This window comes from Leopardus geoffroyi, chromosome C3 (assembly GCF_018350155.1).
Source record: "Leopardus geoffroyi isolate Oge1 chromosome C3, O.geoffroyi_Oge1_pat1.0, whole genome shotgun sequence".
Classification (NCBI taxonomy): Eukaryota; Metazoa; Chordata; class Mammalia; order Carnivora; family Felidae; genus Leopardus; species Leopardus geoffroyi.
The window spans coordinates 112,782,684-112,799,672 of NC_059338.1; the positions used below are offsets into that span (position 1 = coordinate 112,782,684).

Below are 16,989 nucleotides of genomic sequence, written 5' to 3' on the forward strand. Positions count from 1 at the left end.
CTTTGGGAAGCATTATTCTGCCTACCATACTGTATAATATTAATATTAATACACCACATTTTATTTATCTGTTCATCAGTTGACAGGCATTTGGATCGTTTCCACTTTTCAAATTATGAGTTATTGTAAGTTTTTTAATGTTTATTGTTGAGAGAGAGAGAGAGAGAGAGAGAGAGAGAGAGAGACAGGGTGAGTGGGGGAGGGTCAGAGAGAGAGGGAGACACAGAATCCAAAGCAGGCTCTAGGCTCTGAGCTGTCAGCACAGAGCCCAATGAGGGGCTTGAAGCCACGAGCCACAAGATCCTGATCTGAGCCAAAGTCAGACGCTTAACTAACTGAGCCATCCAGGTGCTCCTTAAATTAGGAGTTATTAATAATGCTTATGAACATTTGTGTGTAAGTTTTTGTGTAGACATATGTTTTCATTTTTCTTAGTTATATTCCTAGGTTTGGAATTGCTGGATCATATGATAACTCTGTTTAATCTTTCATTAATAAACTGCCAGACTCTTTTTCAAGGTAGCTGCAGTAGTTTCATTTGTACCATCAGTGTATGAGGATTTCAGTTTCTCCACATCCCTGTCAACACTTAAGATCTTTTTGATTGTAGCCATACTAGTGGGTGAAGTAGTATGTCATTTGTGGTTTTGATTTGTGTGTCACTGGTGGCTAAATGTTGTTGAGCATCTTTATATGTGCTTATTGGCCATTTGTGTATTTTATTTGGAGAACTGTCTGTTCAGATCCTTTGACCCTTGTAAAACTGGATTATTTGCTTTTTACTATAGAGTTGTAAGAGTTTTTTTTCTTTAAGATTTTCAATTTTTTAAGTAATCTCTACACCTAATGTGGGGCTTGAACTTACAACCCAAGATCATGAGTCTCACACTCCACTGACAGAGGCAGCCAGGTGCCACTAGAGTGTTTTTAAAAAAAATATATTCTAGCTACAGCTTCTTATCAGATACATTATTTGCAAATGTTTTCTCATTTTGTTGGTTATTCTTCACTTTTTAGATAGTATCATTTGTAGCACAGAAGTTTTTAATTTTGACTAAGTTAGATTTATCTAATTTTTTTGATGTAGTCCTTGTGATTTTGGTAGTATATCTAAGAAGGTCATGAATAGTTACTCCTGTATTTTTTTTTTTAATTTTTATTTTTTTAATGTTTATTTTTGAGAGAGAGAGAGAGAGACGGAATCCAAAGTAGGCTTCAGGCTCTGAGCAGTCATCATAGAGCCCGTTGCAGGGCTTGAACTCGTGAACAGTGAGATCATGACCTGAGTCGAAGTCAGATGCTTATCTGACAGAGCCACCCAGCTGCCCCTGTATTTTGTTTTTTAAAGAACTTTTTTTTTGTTGTGCCTGGCTGGGTCAGGTGGTAGAGCATGTGACTCTTGATCTCAAAGTCGTGAGTTTGAGCCCCATGTTGGGTGTATTGATGACTTAAAATTAGAACCTAAAAAAAAAACTAATTTGTTTTTTAATGAGGTATGATTGACACACAGCATTATATCCAGGTATACAACATAATGATATTTGTATATACTGTGAAATGATCATGATAAGTCTAGTTATCATCTGTCACTGCACATAGTTACAGAATTTTTTTTTCTTATCTCTTATATTTTCTTCTAAGAGTTTTGTAGTTTTAGTTCTTACATTTTGGTCTGTGACCCATTTTGAGTTCCTTTTTGTGCATGGTGTGAGATAGGGGTGCAAATTCATTCTTTTGTATGTGGATACCTCGTTGTTCCAGGATGTTAAAAAGACTTTCTTTACCCGTTAATCATTTTGACACCCTTGACTTAAGGTTTAATTTTTGATGTAGTTTCTTTTTTTTTTGTTTGTTTAAAAAAATTTTTTTTTAATGTTTGTTTATTTTTGAGAGAGAGAGACAGAGACAGAGACAGAGACAGAGTTCATGCAGGGAAGGGGCAGAGAGAGAAAGGGAGACTCAGAATCCAAAGCAGGCTCCAGGCTCTGAGTTGTCAGCACAGAGCCCGATGTGGGGCTGAACCCACAAACTTCTAGATCATGACCTGAGCTGAAGTCAGATGCTTAACCAGCTGAGCCACCCAGGCACCCCCCTTTTTTTTTTTAAATGTTGTTTCTGAGGACTAATTTGAGACCAAAACCACCGATTTACTCTTTGAATTTTATCAGGAAACTAGTTATTTTTTAAAACTAGGCATTTTCTAAGTAGGCATTTTTGAAATTATACAGCTATTTTAAGCAAGGCAACATGAGAACCTTTGGCAATTAACTTTACCTTAGTCTATTCCATTCCTAACTTTTGTTCTTAAAATATTTATCTTAGATTGAGTTATTCCATACTAAAAAGTACTGTTTTGGTAACCTCAGGAGTTTTTATTTGGTCTGATAAATACAAAATCTGGAACAAATTGTCAGAATAAATGTGCTCGTGGGTAGTAATTCATTGAATAATATAGGAGTCTGAATATATACTGAGATAAGTAAATAAGTAAATGGGGAGAAGAGTAAGCTCTTCCTTAAAGTGGAATGCTAAATCATAATAGAAGTGACAGTGTTAGAAAATATAATGGATGCCATAAGTTGCTAAGAAGTAGACTTTATTTTTTAAAAAAATTTTTTAATGTTTATTCATTTTTGAGAGAGACAGACCGAATGTGAGTGGGGGAGGGGCAGAGAGAGAGGGAGACACAGAATCTGAAGAGGCTCTAGGCTCTGAGCTGTCAGCATGGAGCCTGATGCAGGGCTAGAATTCATGAACTGCAAGATCATGACTTGAGCCGAAGTTGGCTGCTTAACCAACTGAGCCACCCAGGCACCCCTAAGAAGTAGACTTTAAAAATTCTCATCACAAGAAAAATTTTTTGTAACTATGTATGGTGATGGATGTTAACTATGTTTATTGTGGTGATCAATTTGAAATATATACAAATCTTGAAGCATTCCACTGTACACTTGAAACTAATATGTTATATCTCAGTTAAGCCTCAATTAAAACAAAAGTTTAGCCGTTTCTTAAGCCAGGGCTGAAGAGAAAACTGCCTTCAGTACTCCAATTAAAGGAGCTTATTAGCATACAACAATATATGCTTAAGAATGATTTGTGGGGATAAAGGAAGAATTTTAAGTTGCATGTTTATTACATGGGAACACATTTAAGCACCTACAATATGGCAGGATTTTACTTTTTATAAAATTTTTTTAATATTTGTTTTTGAGAGAGAGTGTGCATTCACGGGGGAGGGGCAGAAAGAGAGAGGGACAGAGGATCAGAAGCAGGCTCTGTGCTAACAGCAGGGAGCCTGATGTGGGGCTCAAACTCACAAACCATGAGATCATGACCTGAGCTGAAGTCAGATGCTTAACTGACTGAACTACCCAGGGACCCCAATATGACAGGATTTTAAAGGGAATTAATACATTTAATATTAGTGTGCTCTATAACAAAGAGTTTGCACATTAGTTCTTAATCCATGGAACAGAATCAATCTGTGTGATTCTTTTTTTTTTTTTTTTTAAGTTTATTTATTTATTTTGAGAGAGACAGAGCAAGAGAAAAAGAGAGCACCAGCAGGAGATGGGCAGAGAAAGAGAGAGAGGATGCAAAGCCAGCTCTGTGCTGTCTGATGTGGGGCTTGATCCCACGAACCATGAGATCATGACTTGAACTGAAATCAAGAGTCAGGTGGTTAACTGACTGAGCCACCCAGCACCCCCAATTTGTGTAATTTCTACAACAATGTAAGGGACTGGACTGGTTAGTATGAACTCTAGAAGGAAGTTTGAGGCATGGAGAACCATAAATACCTCCTAGATATTTGGACATTGGCTAGAACGAGTTTTTTTCCTCCTTACCTGCCTTGCTTTCCATAGCAGTTGTTGGCCTTAGACAGCTGTGTTTACTTGTCCATAAAAAAAAGTTCAATGGATACCCAAGCTAGTGCATGAATGTTTGAGGAAATAAGATATTTGAATAGATTCAAGCATCTTCTCACAACATACTTTTTACGATGATTTTTTTTTTTTTTTTTTTAAAGAATCCTTTGGGCTCAATCTTTTCAACGTTTATTTATTTTTGGGACAGAGAGAGACAGAGCATGAACGGGGGAGGGGCAGAGAGAGAGGGAGACACAGAATCGGAAACAGGCTCCAGGCTCTGAGCCATCAGCCCAGAGCCCGACGCGGGGCTCGAACTCACGGACCGCGAGATCGTGACCTGGCTGAAGTCAGACGCTTAACCGACTGCGCCACCCAGGCGCCCCTACGATGATTTTTAAAAATATTTATTTATTTTTGAGAGAGAGAGTGCAAGTGGGGGAGGGGCAGAGAGAGAGGGAGACACAATCTGAACCAGGCTCCAGGCTCTGAGCTGTCAGCACAGAGCCCGATGCAGGGCTTGAACCCACGAACCGTGAGATCATGACCTGAGCCAAAGTCAGATGCTTCACTGACTTTAAAGTCAGAAACTTTAACTGAGCCACCCAGGTGCCCCTAGATGACTTTTTTTTTTAAGTTTATTTAAAAAAAATTTTTTTTTCAATGTTTATTTATTTTTGGGACAGAGAGAGACAGAGCATGAACGGGGGAGGGGCAGAGAGAGAGGGAGACACAGAATCGGAAACAGGCTCCAGGCTCTGAGCCATCAGCCCAGAGCCTGATGCGGGGCGCGAACCCGCAGACCGCGAGATCGTGACCTGGCTGAAGTCGGACGCTTAACCGACTGCGCCACCCAGGCGCCCCTTAAGTTTATTTTTGAGAGAGACAAAGACAACGTGGGCTGGAGAGCAGAGAGAGAGGGAGAGAGATAGAATCCCAAGCAGGTCTGTGCTGTGAGCACAGAGCCCGATGCTGGGCTCAAACTCACAAAACTTTGAGATCATGACCTGAGCTGACATCCAAGAGCCAAACGCTTAACCGCTGAGCCACCCAGGTGTCCCACAACATGCTTTTAAGACTTACAAAGGTTGGGTACTTGGGTGTCTCACTTGGTTAAGCGTTTGGCTCTTGATTTCGGGTCTTGGTTTGTGGGTTCAGACTGCACATTGGGCTCTGTCCTGGGCACTGGATCTTGCTTGGGATTCTCTCTCCCTCTTTCTCCTTGCCCCTCCCCTGCTTGCTTGTTCTTTTTTTCAAAAATAAATAATAAAAAAGGGAAAAATACTAACTTTTCAGGGAGACCTGGCCAATGACACCTTTATCAGATATATACTTAAGTGATGGGGCAAATCAGTAGTATGTGCCTCTTGGTATGATGAACAGTGGTATTTCTGTCCAAATTGTATAACCTGAAGCTAATCATAAGAAACATCAGACAATCCATATTGGGACATTCTACAAAATGGCCTGTACTCTTCAAAAGTGTCAAAGTCTCAAAAGACAAATAAACGTTGAGGAATTGTTCTAGATTAGAGACTACAGAACCATGCTTGCTAAATATAATATATGATCTGATATTGGCCATGGCTCAGGGAAAAAACTATAAAAGACATTATTGGGATAAGTGGCTGAATTTGAATGTGGACTGTGGGTTAGATAATAATATAGCAATGTTAAATCTTGATTTTGGTAATTTTACTGTGATTGTGGAAGAGAATGTCTTTGCTCTTTGGAAATGCATCTTGAAATATTTAGAGGTAAAGGAGCACAGTGTCTCCAGCTCTATCTCAAATATAAACACACATATACACATAAAGAGAGGGAAGAAGGGAAAACAAATGGAGCAAAATGTAAATAAATGGTGAATCTGGGTAAATGCTATCAGGGATTTCCTTGTATTATTTTTGTAATGTTTCTTTAAGTTTGAAAGTATGTAAAAATAAATTTATGGCCTCTATTCATTGTTTTGACTTTGGAATCGTATAGGTTTTTTGATTGCCTCTGAAACTTATTTTGATAAATATTTATAAAGATATGGCAACTATGGGGGCGCCTGGGTGGCGCAGTCGGTTAACCGTCCGACTTCAGCCAGGTCACGATCTCGCGGTCCGTGAGTTCGAGCCCCGCGTCAGGCTCTGGGCTGATGGCTCGGAGCCTGGAGCCTGTTTCCGATTCTGTGTCTCCCTCTCTCTCTGCCCCTCCCCGTTCATGCTCTGTCTCTCTCTGTCCCAAAAATAAATAAAAAAAAAAACAAAAAAAAAAACCGTTGAAAGATATGGCAACTATGTCTGTTATTGTGAGTTATATTTTAAAAAATTCAAACATATACTCTGGTAGGCAGAAAAATGGACCTCCAAAAACATCCATATTTTAATTCTTGGAACCTGTGAATATGTTACCTTACATAGCTAAAGGAACTTGGACTAGGTGATTAATGTTAAAGAAGACCCTGAGGTGGGGAGGTTATCCTGGATTATCTGGGTCTGCTCAGTTTAATGACAAAGGTTCTTAAAAGTACAAGAGGGAGACAGAAGAGAGTGTTAAAGAAATGTGGTTATGTAAGCAGGGTCAGAGAGATACAGAGTAGCTGGCTTTGAAGGAGGAAGGGGACCACAATCCAGGGAATGTGGATGACTTAGAAGTTCACAAAGACGTGGCATGAAAACAGACACTCAGATCAGTGGAACAGAATAGAGAACCCAGAAATGGACCCACAAACGTATGGCCAACTAATTTTTGACAAAGCAGGAAAGAATATCCAATGGAATAAAGACTGTCTCTTCAGCAAATGGTACTGGGCAAACTGGACAGCAACATGCAGAAAAATGAACCTGGACCACTTTCTTACACCATTCACAAAGATAAACTCAAAATGGATGAAAGACCTAAATGTAAGATAGGAAGCCATCAAAATCCTAGAGGAGAAAACAGGCAAAAACCTCTTTGACCTCGGCAGCAGCAACTTCTTACTTGACATGCCTCCAGAGGCAAGGGAAACCAAAGCAAAAAATGAACTATTGGGACCTCATCAAGATAAAAAGCTTCTGCACAATGAAGGAAGTAATCACCAAAACTAAAAGGCAACCAACGGAATGGGAGAAGATATCTGCAAATGAAGTATCAGATAAAGATCAGATAAAGGGTTAGTATCCAAAATCTATAAAGAACTTACGAAACTCAACACCCAAAAAACAAATAATCTAGTGAAGAAACGGGCAAAAGACATGAGTAGACACTTATCCAAAGAAGGCATCCAGATGGCCAACTGACACATGAAAAACTGCTCAACATCACTCATCATCAGGGAAATAAATACAAATCAAAACCACAATGAGATATCACCTCACACCTGTCAGAATGGCTAACATTAACAACTCAGGCAACAACAGATGTTGGCGAGGATGCAGAGAAAGAGGAACCCTTTTGCACTGCTGGTGGGAATGCAAACTGGTGCAGCCACTCTGGAAAACAGTACGGAGGTTCCTCAAAAAATTAAAAATAGAATTACCCTACAACCCAGCAACTGCACTACTAGGTATTTATCCAAGGGATACAGGTATGCTGTTTCGAAGGGACACATGCACCCCAATGTTTATAGCAGCACTATCAACAACATCCAAAGTATGGAAAGAGCCCAAATGCCCAATGATGGATGAATGGATAAAAAGATGTGGTATATATATATACAATGGAGTATTACTAGTCAATCAAAAATGAAATTTTGCCATTTGCAACTATGTGGATGGAACTAGAGGCTATTATGCTAAGTGAAATTAGTTGGAGAAAGACAAATATCATATGACTTCACTCATATGAGGACTTTAAGATACAAAACGGATGAACATAAGGGAAGGGAAGCAGAAGTAATATATAACCAGAGAGAGGGGGACAAAACATAAGAGACTCTTAAATATGGAGAACAATCAGAGGATTGCTAGAGGGGGTTGTGGGAGGGGGGATGGGCTAAATGGATAAGGGACATTAAGTAATCTTCTCCTGAAATCATTATTGCACTATATGCAAACTAACTTGGATGTAAATTAAAAAATAAATTTAAAAAAAAGTTTGCAAAGACAAGGAAATGTATTCTAGAACTTCAAGAAAGGGGTGCATCCCTGCTGATCACCTTGATGTTAGCCTGGTGAGATTCAAGTCAGAGTTCTAACATACAGAATTGCAAAATGATAGATTTGCATTGTTTTTAAGCCACTAAATTTGTGTTAATTTGTTATAGCAGCAATAGAAAACTAATACATGTACAGAAATAGAGAAATATATATATATATATATATATATATAACCTTTATGCACCCATTATTTAGCTTCAATGATCATCAGTTCATGGCCAGTCTTGTTTCATTTTTACCTCTTCAGTTCCCTCCCTAGTTCCTCTTTACTCATTAATTTTGTAAAGTTTTTATTTTTAAATATTTTATTTTTAAGTAATCTCTACACTCAATATGCTGCTTGAATTTACAACCCCGAGATTAAGAGTTGCCTGCCAGGTGCCCCTTAAATTTTTATTTTAATCACCCAATGCTTGTCATGACACGTGCACCCCTTAATCCCTATTACCTATTTCACCCATCCTCACCACCCCCACCTCTGCTCTGATAACCATAAGTTTGTTCTCTATAGTTAAGAGTCTGTTTCTTGGTTTGTCTCTTGTTCTTTTTTAATTCCCCTTTGCTTGTTTCCTATTATTATTATCATCATTAACATTCTTAATTTACATCCAAGTTAGTTAACATATAGTGTAATAATGGTTTCAGGAATAGAATTTAGTGATTCATCGCTTAACGTATAACGCCCAGTGCTCATCCCAACAAGTGCCCTCCTTAATGCCCCTTGCCCATTTAGCCCATCCCACCACCCAAACCCCTCCAACAACCCTCGGTTTGTTCTCATGGTTTGTCTCCCGCCCTGTTTTTGTATTATTTTTGTTTCCCTTCCTTTATGTTAATCTGTTTTGTATCTTAAATTCCACACGAGTGAAGTCATATGATACTTATCTTTCTGTGACTGACTTGTTTCGCTTAGCATAATACACTCTAGTTTCATCCATGTTGCAAATGGCAAGATTTCATTCTTTTTGATCGCTGAGTAATATTCTGTTGCATATATGTACCACATCTTTAACCATTCATCAGTCAATGGATATTTGGGCTCTTTCTATACTTTGGCTATCGTAGGTAGTGCTGCTATAAACATTGGGGTGCATGTGTCCCTTTGAAACAGCATACCTGTATCCCTTGGATAAATACCTAGTAGTGCAGTTGCTGGGTCATAGGGTAGTTCTATTTTTAATTTTTTGAGGAACCTCCGTACTGTTTTCCAGAGTGGCTGCACCAGTTTGCATTCCCACCAGCAGTGCAAAAGGGTTCCTCTTTCTCTGCATCCTCGCCAACATCTGTTGTTGCCTGAGTTGTTAATGTTAGCCATTCTGACAGGTGTGAGGTGATATCTCATTGTGGCTTTGATTTGTATTTCCCTGATGATGAGTGATGTTGAGCAGTTTTTCATGTGTCTGTTAGTCATTTGGATGTCTTCTTTGGAGAAGACCTGTTTTTGCCCATTTCTTCACTGGATTATTTCTGTTTTGGGTGTTGAGTTTCATAAGTTCTTTATAGATTTTGGATACTAATCCTTTATCTGATACTTCATTTGCAGATATCTTCTCCCATTCCATTGGTTACCTTTTAGTTTTGCTGATTATTTCCTTCACTGTGCAGAAGCTTTTTATCTTTTTTTTTTTAATCTTTATTTCTCACTTTTGAGAGAGAGAGAGAGAGAGACAGAGTGCAAGCAGGGGAGGAACAGAGAGAGAGGGAGACACAGAATCGGAAGCAGGCTCCAGCCTCTCAGCTGTCAGCACAGAGCCTGACATGGGCTTGAACTCACAAACCGTGAGATCATGACCTGAGCCAAAGTCAGAAGCTTATCCAACTGAGCTAGCCAGGTGCCCTGAAGCTTTTTTATCTTGATGTGGTCCCAATAGTTCATTTTTGCTTTGGTTTCCCTTGCCTCTGGAGGCATGTCAAGTAAGATGTTGCTGCTGTCAAGGTCAAAGAGGTTTTTGCCTGTTTTCTCCTCTAGGATTTTGACGGCTTCCTGTCTTACATTTAAGTCTTTCATCCGTTTCGAGATTATTTTTGTGCATGGTGTAGGAAAATGATCCAGCTTCATTTTTCTGCATGTCACTGTCCATTTTCCCAGCACCAGTTGCTGAAGAGACGGTCTTTATTCCATTGGATATTCTTTCCTGCTTTGTCAAAGATTAGTTGGCCATATGTTTGTGGGTCCATTTCTGGGTTCTCTATTTTGGGTTCTCCATTGATTTATGTGTCTGTTTGTGTGTTAGTACCATACCGTCTTGATGATTACAGCTTTGTAATACAGCTTGAAGTCTGGGATTGTGATGCCTACAGCTGTGGTTTCCTTTTTCAGGATCGCTTTGGCTCTTCGTGTCTTTTCGGGTTCCATATGAATTTTAAGATTGTTTATTCTAGCTCTGTGAAGAATGCTGATGTTATTTTTGATAGGGATTGCATTGACTATGTAGATTGCTTTGGGTAGTGTTGACATTTTAACAATATTTGTTCTTCAATACATGAGCATGGAATGTTTTTCCATTTTTTTGTGTCATCTTCAATTTTTTTCATAAACTTTAGATTTTTTACCTCTTTGTTTAGGGTTATTCCTAGGTATTTTATGGTTTTTGGTGCATCATTTGTTTTGTTTCTTAAGTTCCACATATGAGTGAAATCATGTGGTATTTGTCTTTCTCTGACTTATTTCACTTAGCATTATACTCTTTATCTCCATCCATGTTGTTGCAAATGGCAAGATTTCATTCTTTTTTTTAAGGCTGAATAATATTCCTATGTGTGTGTGTGTGTGTGTGTGTGTGTGTGTGCGTGTACACACCACATTTTCTTTATCCATTCATCATTTGATGGACACTTGGGATGCTTCCATATCTTGGCCATTGTAAATAATGCTGCTATAAACGTAGGGATGCATAATACTTTGAATTAGTGTTTTTGCATCCTGGGCTGGTTCACCCCCTCCTTAGGCAACCTAGTGGTCCCCCGCTCCCAGGAGGTCACCATATTGATGCCAAACTTAGTGCAGACACCTAATTGGAATAGCGTGCCACAGCCCAGAATTCCTGGGCTCAAGCAATCCTCCTGCTTCAGCCTGAGTAGCTGAGACTACAGGTGCATGCCACCACACCTGGCTGAATTAGTGTTTTTGTATTCTTTGGGTAAATACCTAGTAGTGTAATTACTGGATCATAGGATAGTTCTATTTTTAACTTTCTGAGGAACTTCCATACTGTTTTCCACAGTTGCTGCAGCAGTTTGCATTCCACCAATAATACATGAGGGTTCCTGTTTCTCTATATCCTCACCAGCATCTCTTGTTTCCTGTGTTGTTGATTGTGTAGCCATTGTGACAGGTGTGAAGTGATGCCTTATTGTAGTTTTGATTTGCGTTTCCCTGATGATGAGTGATGTTGAGCATCTTTTCATGCGTATGTTGGCTATTTGTATGTCTTTGCAGAAGTTTTTATTCATGTCTTCTGTCCATTTTTGATTGGATTATTTGTTTTGGGTGTATTGTATAAGTTTTTTTTTAATATATTTTAGATACTAACCCTTTATTTGACATAGCATTTGCAAATACCTTCTCATATTCTGTAGGTTACCCTTTAGTTTTGTTGATTGTTTCCTTTGCTGTGTAAGAAGCTTTTTACTTTGATGTAGTCCCAGTAGTTTATTTTTGCTTTTGTCTCCCTTGCCTCAGGGGACCTATCTAGAAAAAAGTTGCTACAGCCAGTGTCAGAGAAATTACTGTCTGTGCTCTCTCTTCTAGCATTTTTATGGTTTTAGGTCTCACATTTAGGTCTTTTTTTTTTTTTTTTTTCAACGTTTATTTATTTTTTTTGGGACAGAGAGAGACAGAGCATGAACGGGGGAGGGGCAGAGAGAGAGGGAGACACAGAATCGGAAACAGGCTCCAGGCTCCGAGCCATCAGCCCAGAGCCCGACGCGGGGCTCGAACTCACGGACCGCGAGATCGTGACCTGGCTGAAGTCGGATACTTAACCGACTGCGCCACCCAGGCGCCCCTCACATTTAGGTCTTTAATCCATTTTGAATTTATTTTTGTGTATGGTGTAAGAAGGTGGTCCAGTTTCATTGTTTTGCATGGAGCTGTCCAGTTTTCCCAGCACCATTTGCTGAAGAGACTGCCTTTTTTCCGTTGGATATTCTTTCCTGCTTTGTTGAAGATTAATTGACCATATAATTGTGAGTTTGTTTCTGGGTTTTGTATTCTGTTCTATGAACTGTGTGTCTATTTTTGTAGCAGTACTATATTCTTTTCATTACTACGGTTTTGTAATATAACTTGAGGTCTGGAATTGTGATCCCTCCAGCTCTGATTTTTCAGGGTTGCTTTGTCTATTTGGAGTCCATATAAATTTTAGGATTGTTTGTTCTAGTAATGTGAAAAATGCTGGTGGTAATTTTGTTTTTTTAAAACAAAAATTTTGAGAGAGAGAGAGAGGCATGTTTGTGTGTGAGAGGGGCAGAGAGAGAGGGAGAGAGAGACAGTCCTAAGTAGGCCCCACACTGTCAGCACAGAGCCCCATGTGGGGCTTGAATTCATGAACTGTGAGATCATGACCTAAGTGGAAATCAAGAATCGGCCACTTAACTTACTGAGCCATCCAGGCTCCTCTGGTGGTATTTTGATTGAGATTGCCTTAAATGTGTGGATTGCTTTGGGTAGTATAGACATTTGAACAATATTTGTTCTTCTAACCCATGAGCATGGAATGTCTTTCCATTTCTTTGTGTTATCTTCAGTTTCTTTCATCAGTGTTCATAATTTTCAGAGTATAGGTCTTTTACCTCTTACCTTTTACCTTTGGTTAGTTTTATTCCTAGGTGTCTTATTATTTTTGGTGCAATCTACTCATTATTTTGATGCAAATCCCAGGAATATCTTTTCATTTGTAAACAGTTCAGTATTTGTCTCTGTAACCAACACAGTGACAGTACCATTATCCCATATAAAAATGGAGAATATTTAAGTATTGATTTTAATATTGAGAAATTTGGCAAGAAAAAAACACAGTTGATTCTGAGAATGGCTTGTTATGACATGTTTAAAAACTCTTCTGATACATTGTTTACACTATAATTATAAGCATAATTTTCATTTTATTATGTCTTTAGCTTTTATAACATAATTAAAAGTTTAATAGTTTAGTAGACAGTAAAATTGGATTTTTAATTTATTTTAAAATGCCTATTTCCTTTTAAGATATAGAGAAGTTGGTAGTTCATATTTTAAATTAGGAATTTATTATATAAAAATATGGAAAATTAGATTTAATTTCTGCATAAAATACATATTTCCTTCTTTTAGGTTGCTGCAAATAAGAATACCTTTCTCCAGTTACAAAATAATACCGAAATATGCAGTTTAAATCTGCCTACTGATGGAAGTGCTAGAGAAATTAATCATGGGCATAATTACAATGGAAAACACTGTCTTGAAGCATCTGTAATGGCAACATTAGATCCACCTCATACAGGTAAGACTGCTTTTTATTGATTAGGTTTACACTTGACCAGTTGTAGTACAGTATTATTTAAGTTGACTTTTTTCAAAATTGAATGTTCTATTTGAAAAGTGTTGAAATACCGCTAGGTTCTTGGCAATTCGTTTTTTTGTTGCCATAATTTCTTTTTTCAGTCTTTCTTTTTTTTTTCTTTTTTTTTTTAATTTATTTTGAGAGAGAGCATGTGCAGGAGAAGGGCAGAGAGAGAGAGAGAGAGGGAGAGTGAGAATCCTAAGCAGGCTCCACACTGTCAGTGAAGAGCCCGATGTGGGGCTTGAACCCATGAACCATGAGATCACAACCTAAGCCAAATCCAAGAGTCAGATGCTTAACCAACTGAGCTACCCAGGCGCCCTATGTTGTCATAATTTCTTTAATTATTGGATTGATAACCATGTAATTCAAATCTTGTACTTTATAGTAGGTATCTAAGACTGTTAATTGTAAACTTGTTGGTCAAACATGGTCTTTTCCTCAAGTACCAAAATAAATTCTGTTTATTAAAAAAAAAATTTTTTTTTAACGTTTATTTATTTTTGAGACAGGGAGAGACAGAGCATGAACAGGGGAGGGTCAGAGAGAGGGAGACACAGAATATGAAGCAGGCTCCAGGCTCTGAGCTGTCAGCACAGAGCCCGACGCGAGGCTAGAACTCACGGACGGCAAGATCATGACCTGAGCCGAAGTTGGCCGCCTAACCGACTGAGCCACCCAGGCGCCCCAATAAATTCTGTTTAAAGGTTTGATTAAATTTTTTTTTAAAAACCATGTTGGGGCACGTGGCTAGCTCAGTAGGTAGAGTATACAACTCTTTATCTCAGGGTCATGAGTTCAAGCCCCATGTTGAGCATGGAGCCTACTTTAAAAAAAAATTAAAAAAAATTTTAAAACCATGTTAACAGTGCTAAGTTGGAGAGGTGAACTTGAAATGAATAAAATTGTTAATTCATAATAGTCCATAGAGTACCTCCAAATCAGATTTGTATTATGAGGGTATGTAATTGAAGGAGAACCAAGGATTTAACAGATGCTCCCTCCCTGCATTGTTGAATTGGGTTAAAATAATGATTATGTTTCTTTTTGTACCTGTCAGAGATTAATATTCTACAAGTAATTAAAAGAATAGAGTTGTATACTAGTGTTTATTTGACCTTGTGAAAGACAACATTAAGACTACATTTTTCCAAATGACATTTTATTCATTTTTTGCTTGAATAAACAGATTTAGGGAGAGAGCCCCATCTGCTGGTCTATAGGAGAGTAATTGTCATTCTCAAGATACCAGTGCTAATCAATAAGATTCCTTAAGCACTTAACCCTTTTTGAAGGAACTTCTTGAGCTTTGTGATGATTAGTACATTTTACCTCTGAATGGGTTAGTTTCTTCTTGTGGGAGAAAGGAATCCTGTGTTTTCCTAACTGGCTAGGATCTTCAGTTTCATTTATGTGCTTCTTGTAACTTTTCAAAAGCTGTTACTGGAGTCAAGACAAAGTTGAAAAGGGCTTTTGGAGCTGGATCTAGGGATCTGAAATCCCTAGAGACAGCTCTGGCTATGGCACTTTAGCTGCTGTGCTGTCTCACTGATTTAGTCTCTCCTTCTTTTTTCCTTTTCTCCCTTCCTCTTATTTTCCTTCCATCTTTGTTAAGTGAATATCCTGTTTTCCCAGGTTTTCTTCTCTACTGTCAAGCTGGTGGCAGATAACGATCCATGTATGCCTCTTTCTTTTCTATTACGGTAGCTAATCTTTACCAGAGAGTGATATTTAGACTCTGTAATACATTCTGTGTTACTGATTTGCTGCTTTATTTTTGTTCTATAGTTTCTCACTCTCTAACCTGCTAAATATTAGGAGGGAGTTAAGAGTTAAGATAAATTGAAGAGGGAGTTAATTTACTCAACCCTTAATCCCTTAATCCCTTCTCTGATTTGGTACATTCACTGGACTGGGGAACCTTTGCCAACCTCCTGACACCCTCCTGCCTCTCATTCAGAGAGAGGTTAATTGGGGAAAAGAGCATTGTGAGAAACATCTTGCTTTCTGTGGTGAATTACTACAGAAGGATGTTGTGTGAGGAGAAGTATGGAGATGAGAGATCCATGTAGTATACATTCACCTTTTCACATCTTTTTAATCCTACACATAATCCACCTTGAAGTATGGTCCAAATCTGTTTGTCCCAGTTAAAATATGTCGTCATTTTCCCCTATCACTTTTTATTTTGAAAATTTTCCTATATGTAGAGAAGTTGAAAGAATAATTATTATCCTAAATTCTGCATTTGTTAATCTTTTGCTTCTCCCTCCATGTCCCTTTTTTTTCTGGATCATTTGAAAATAAGTTGCAGATGTCATGCCACATCATCTCTAAATACTTCAGCTTATATTTCTTAAAATTTCTTAGTAGTAATTCATAATATTTAATATATACTTCATCATTAATATCATTTTTGCATAAGCTGATTTAAGTTTGGTTTCTTTCTCAACTGAAAGTTCCCTGATGAGTATATTTTCACTCCATTGAACTTCACTGAGCGCTTCAGGTCTCTTTATAAACCCTGTTCCTTTGCAGATAATAGTCCATATGTGAGAAAGAAGATGTAGATCTACCACTAATGACTTCACCTATGGCTCAGGGTATGTGCTTCATTTGGAGATGTGCTAGAAGCGCCCACTCTGTCTAAAAAAAATTATTTTATTCATTCATTCATTCATTCATTCATTCATTTATTATTTTTGTCTACAGCCTCTGCTGTTTGCCTAGTCTTGAGAAAATTAAAGCCTGGAAGAGGGGGAATATATAATGGGTTGAATTGTGTCCCCTAAAAAGATGTCTTTAAGTCGTAACCTATGGTACCTGCGAATGTGACCTTATGTGGAAATAGGGTCTTTGCAGTTGTAATCAACTTAAGATGAGGTCATACTGTGTTAGGCCCTAAATCACAAAGCTGGTGTCCTTGTGAGGAGAGAGAGACACAGAAACACAGAGGGAAAGACCACATGATGACGAAGGCGGAGATTGGAGTAGCTGCAAGCCAAGGAGCACCAAGGATTGTTGGCAACCACCAGAAGCTTTCTAGAAAGTGGCAAGGAAGGATTCTCCCCTAAAATCTTCAGAGAGCAAAAGGCTTTGCTGACACCTTAATTTTGAACATCTGGTCTCCAGATTTTGAGAGAATAAATTCTGTTGTTTAAGCCACCTAGTTTTTGGTACTTTGTTATGGCAGTCTTCAAAAATTAATATAGGAAGTTCTAGACCTCCTGATATTCAGAACTGTATTTACTTTCTTCAGAAACAGAGAAATTGTTTCATTCTTTCTGATTCCTTCTCATTCTGATGAACTATAAGGTGAGACTTAGTTCTGCCTCAAACTGTTCAACCACACTATCTTGTATTGTACGTATTTACCTGACCCTGTTTCACCTAAGGCAAGAACTTTCTCTTCAGGTTTTAAAACAAAAATTTTTAAGTTTATTTATT

General features: G+C 38.2%; 1 protein-coding gene across 3 annotated transcripts in view; it reads left to right on the plus strand.

The window, feature by feature from the left end:
• Positions 1 to 16,989, plus strand: part of RAD54B (RAD54 homolog B) — a 103,775-nt gene that overhangs the window by 5,196 nt on the left and 81,590 nt on the right. Inside the window, exons 1-2 of one of the 3 annotated variants that reach the window (XM_045454207.1) lie at positions 13,379 to 13,482; positions 16,081 to 16,145. In XM_045454207.1, the coding sequence (XP_045310163.1) occupies positions 16,124 to 16,145 (22 nt within the window). In that variant the 5' untranslated portion in view covers positions 13,379 to 13,482; positions 16,081 to 16,123. Of the gene's footprint in view, positions 1 to 13,313; positions 13,483 to 16,080; positions 16,146 to 16,989 lie in introns of those variants that run through there. The other 2 variants (XM_045454206.1, XM_045454205.1) reach the window with 2 other exon arrangements.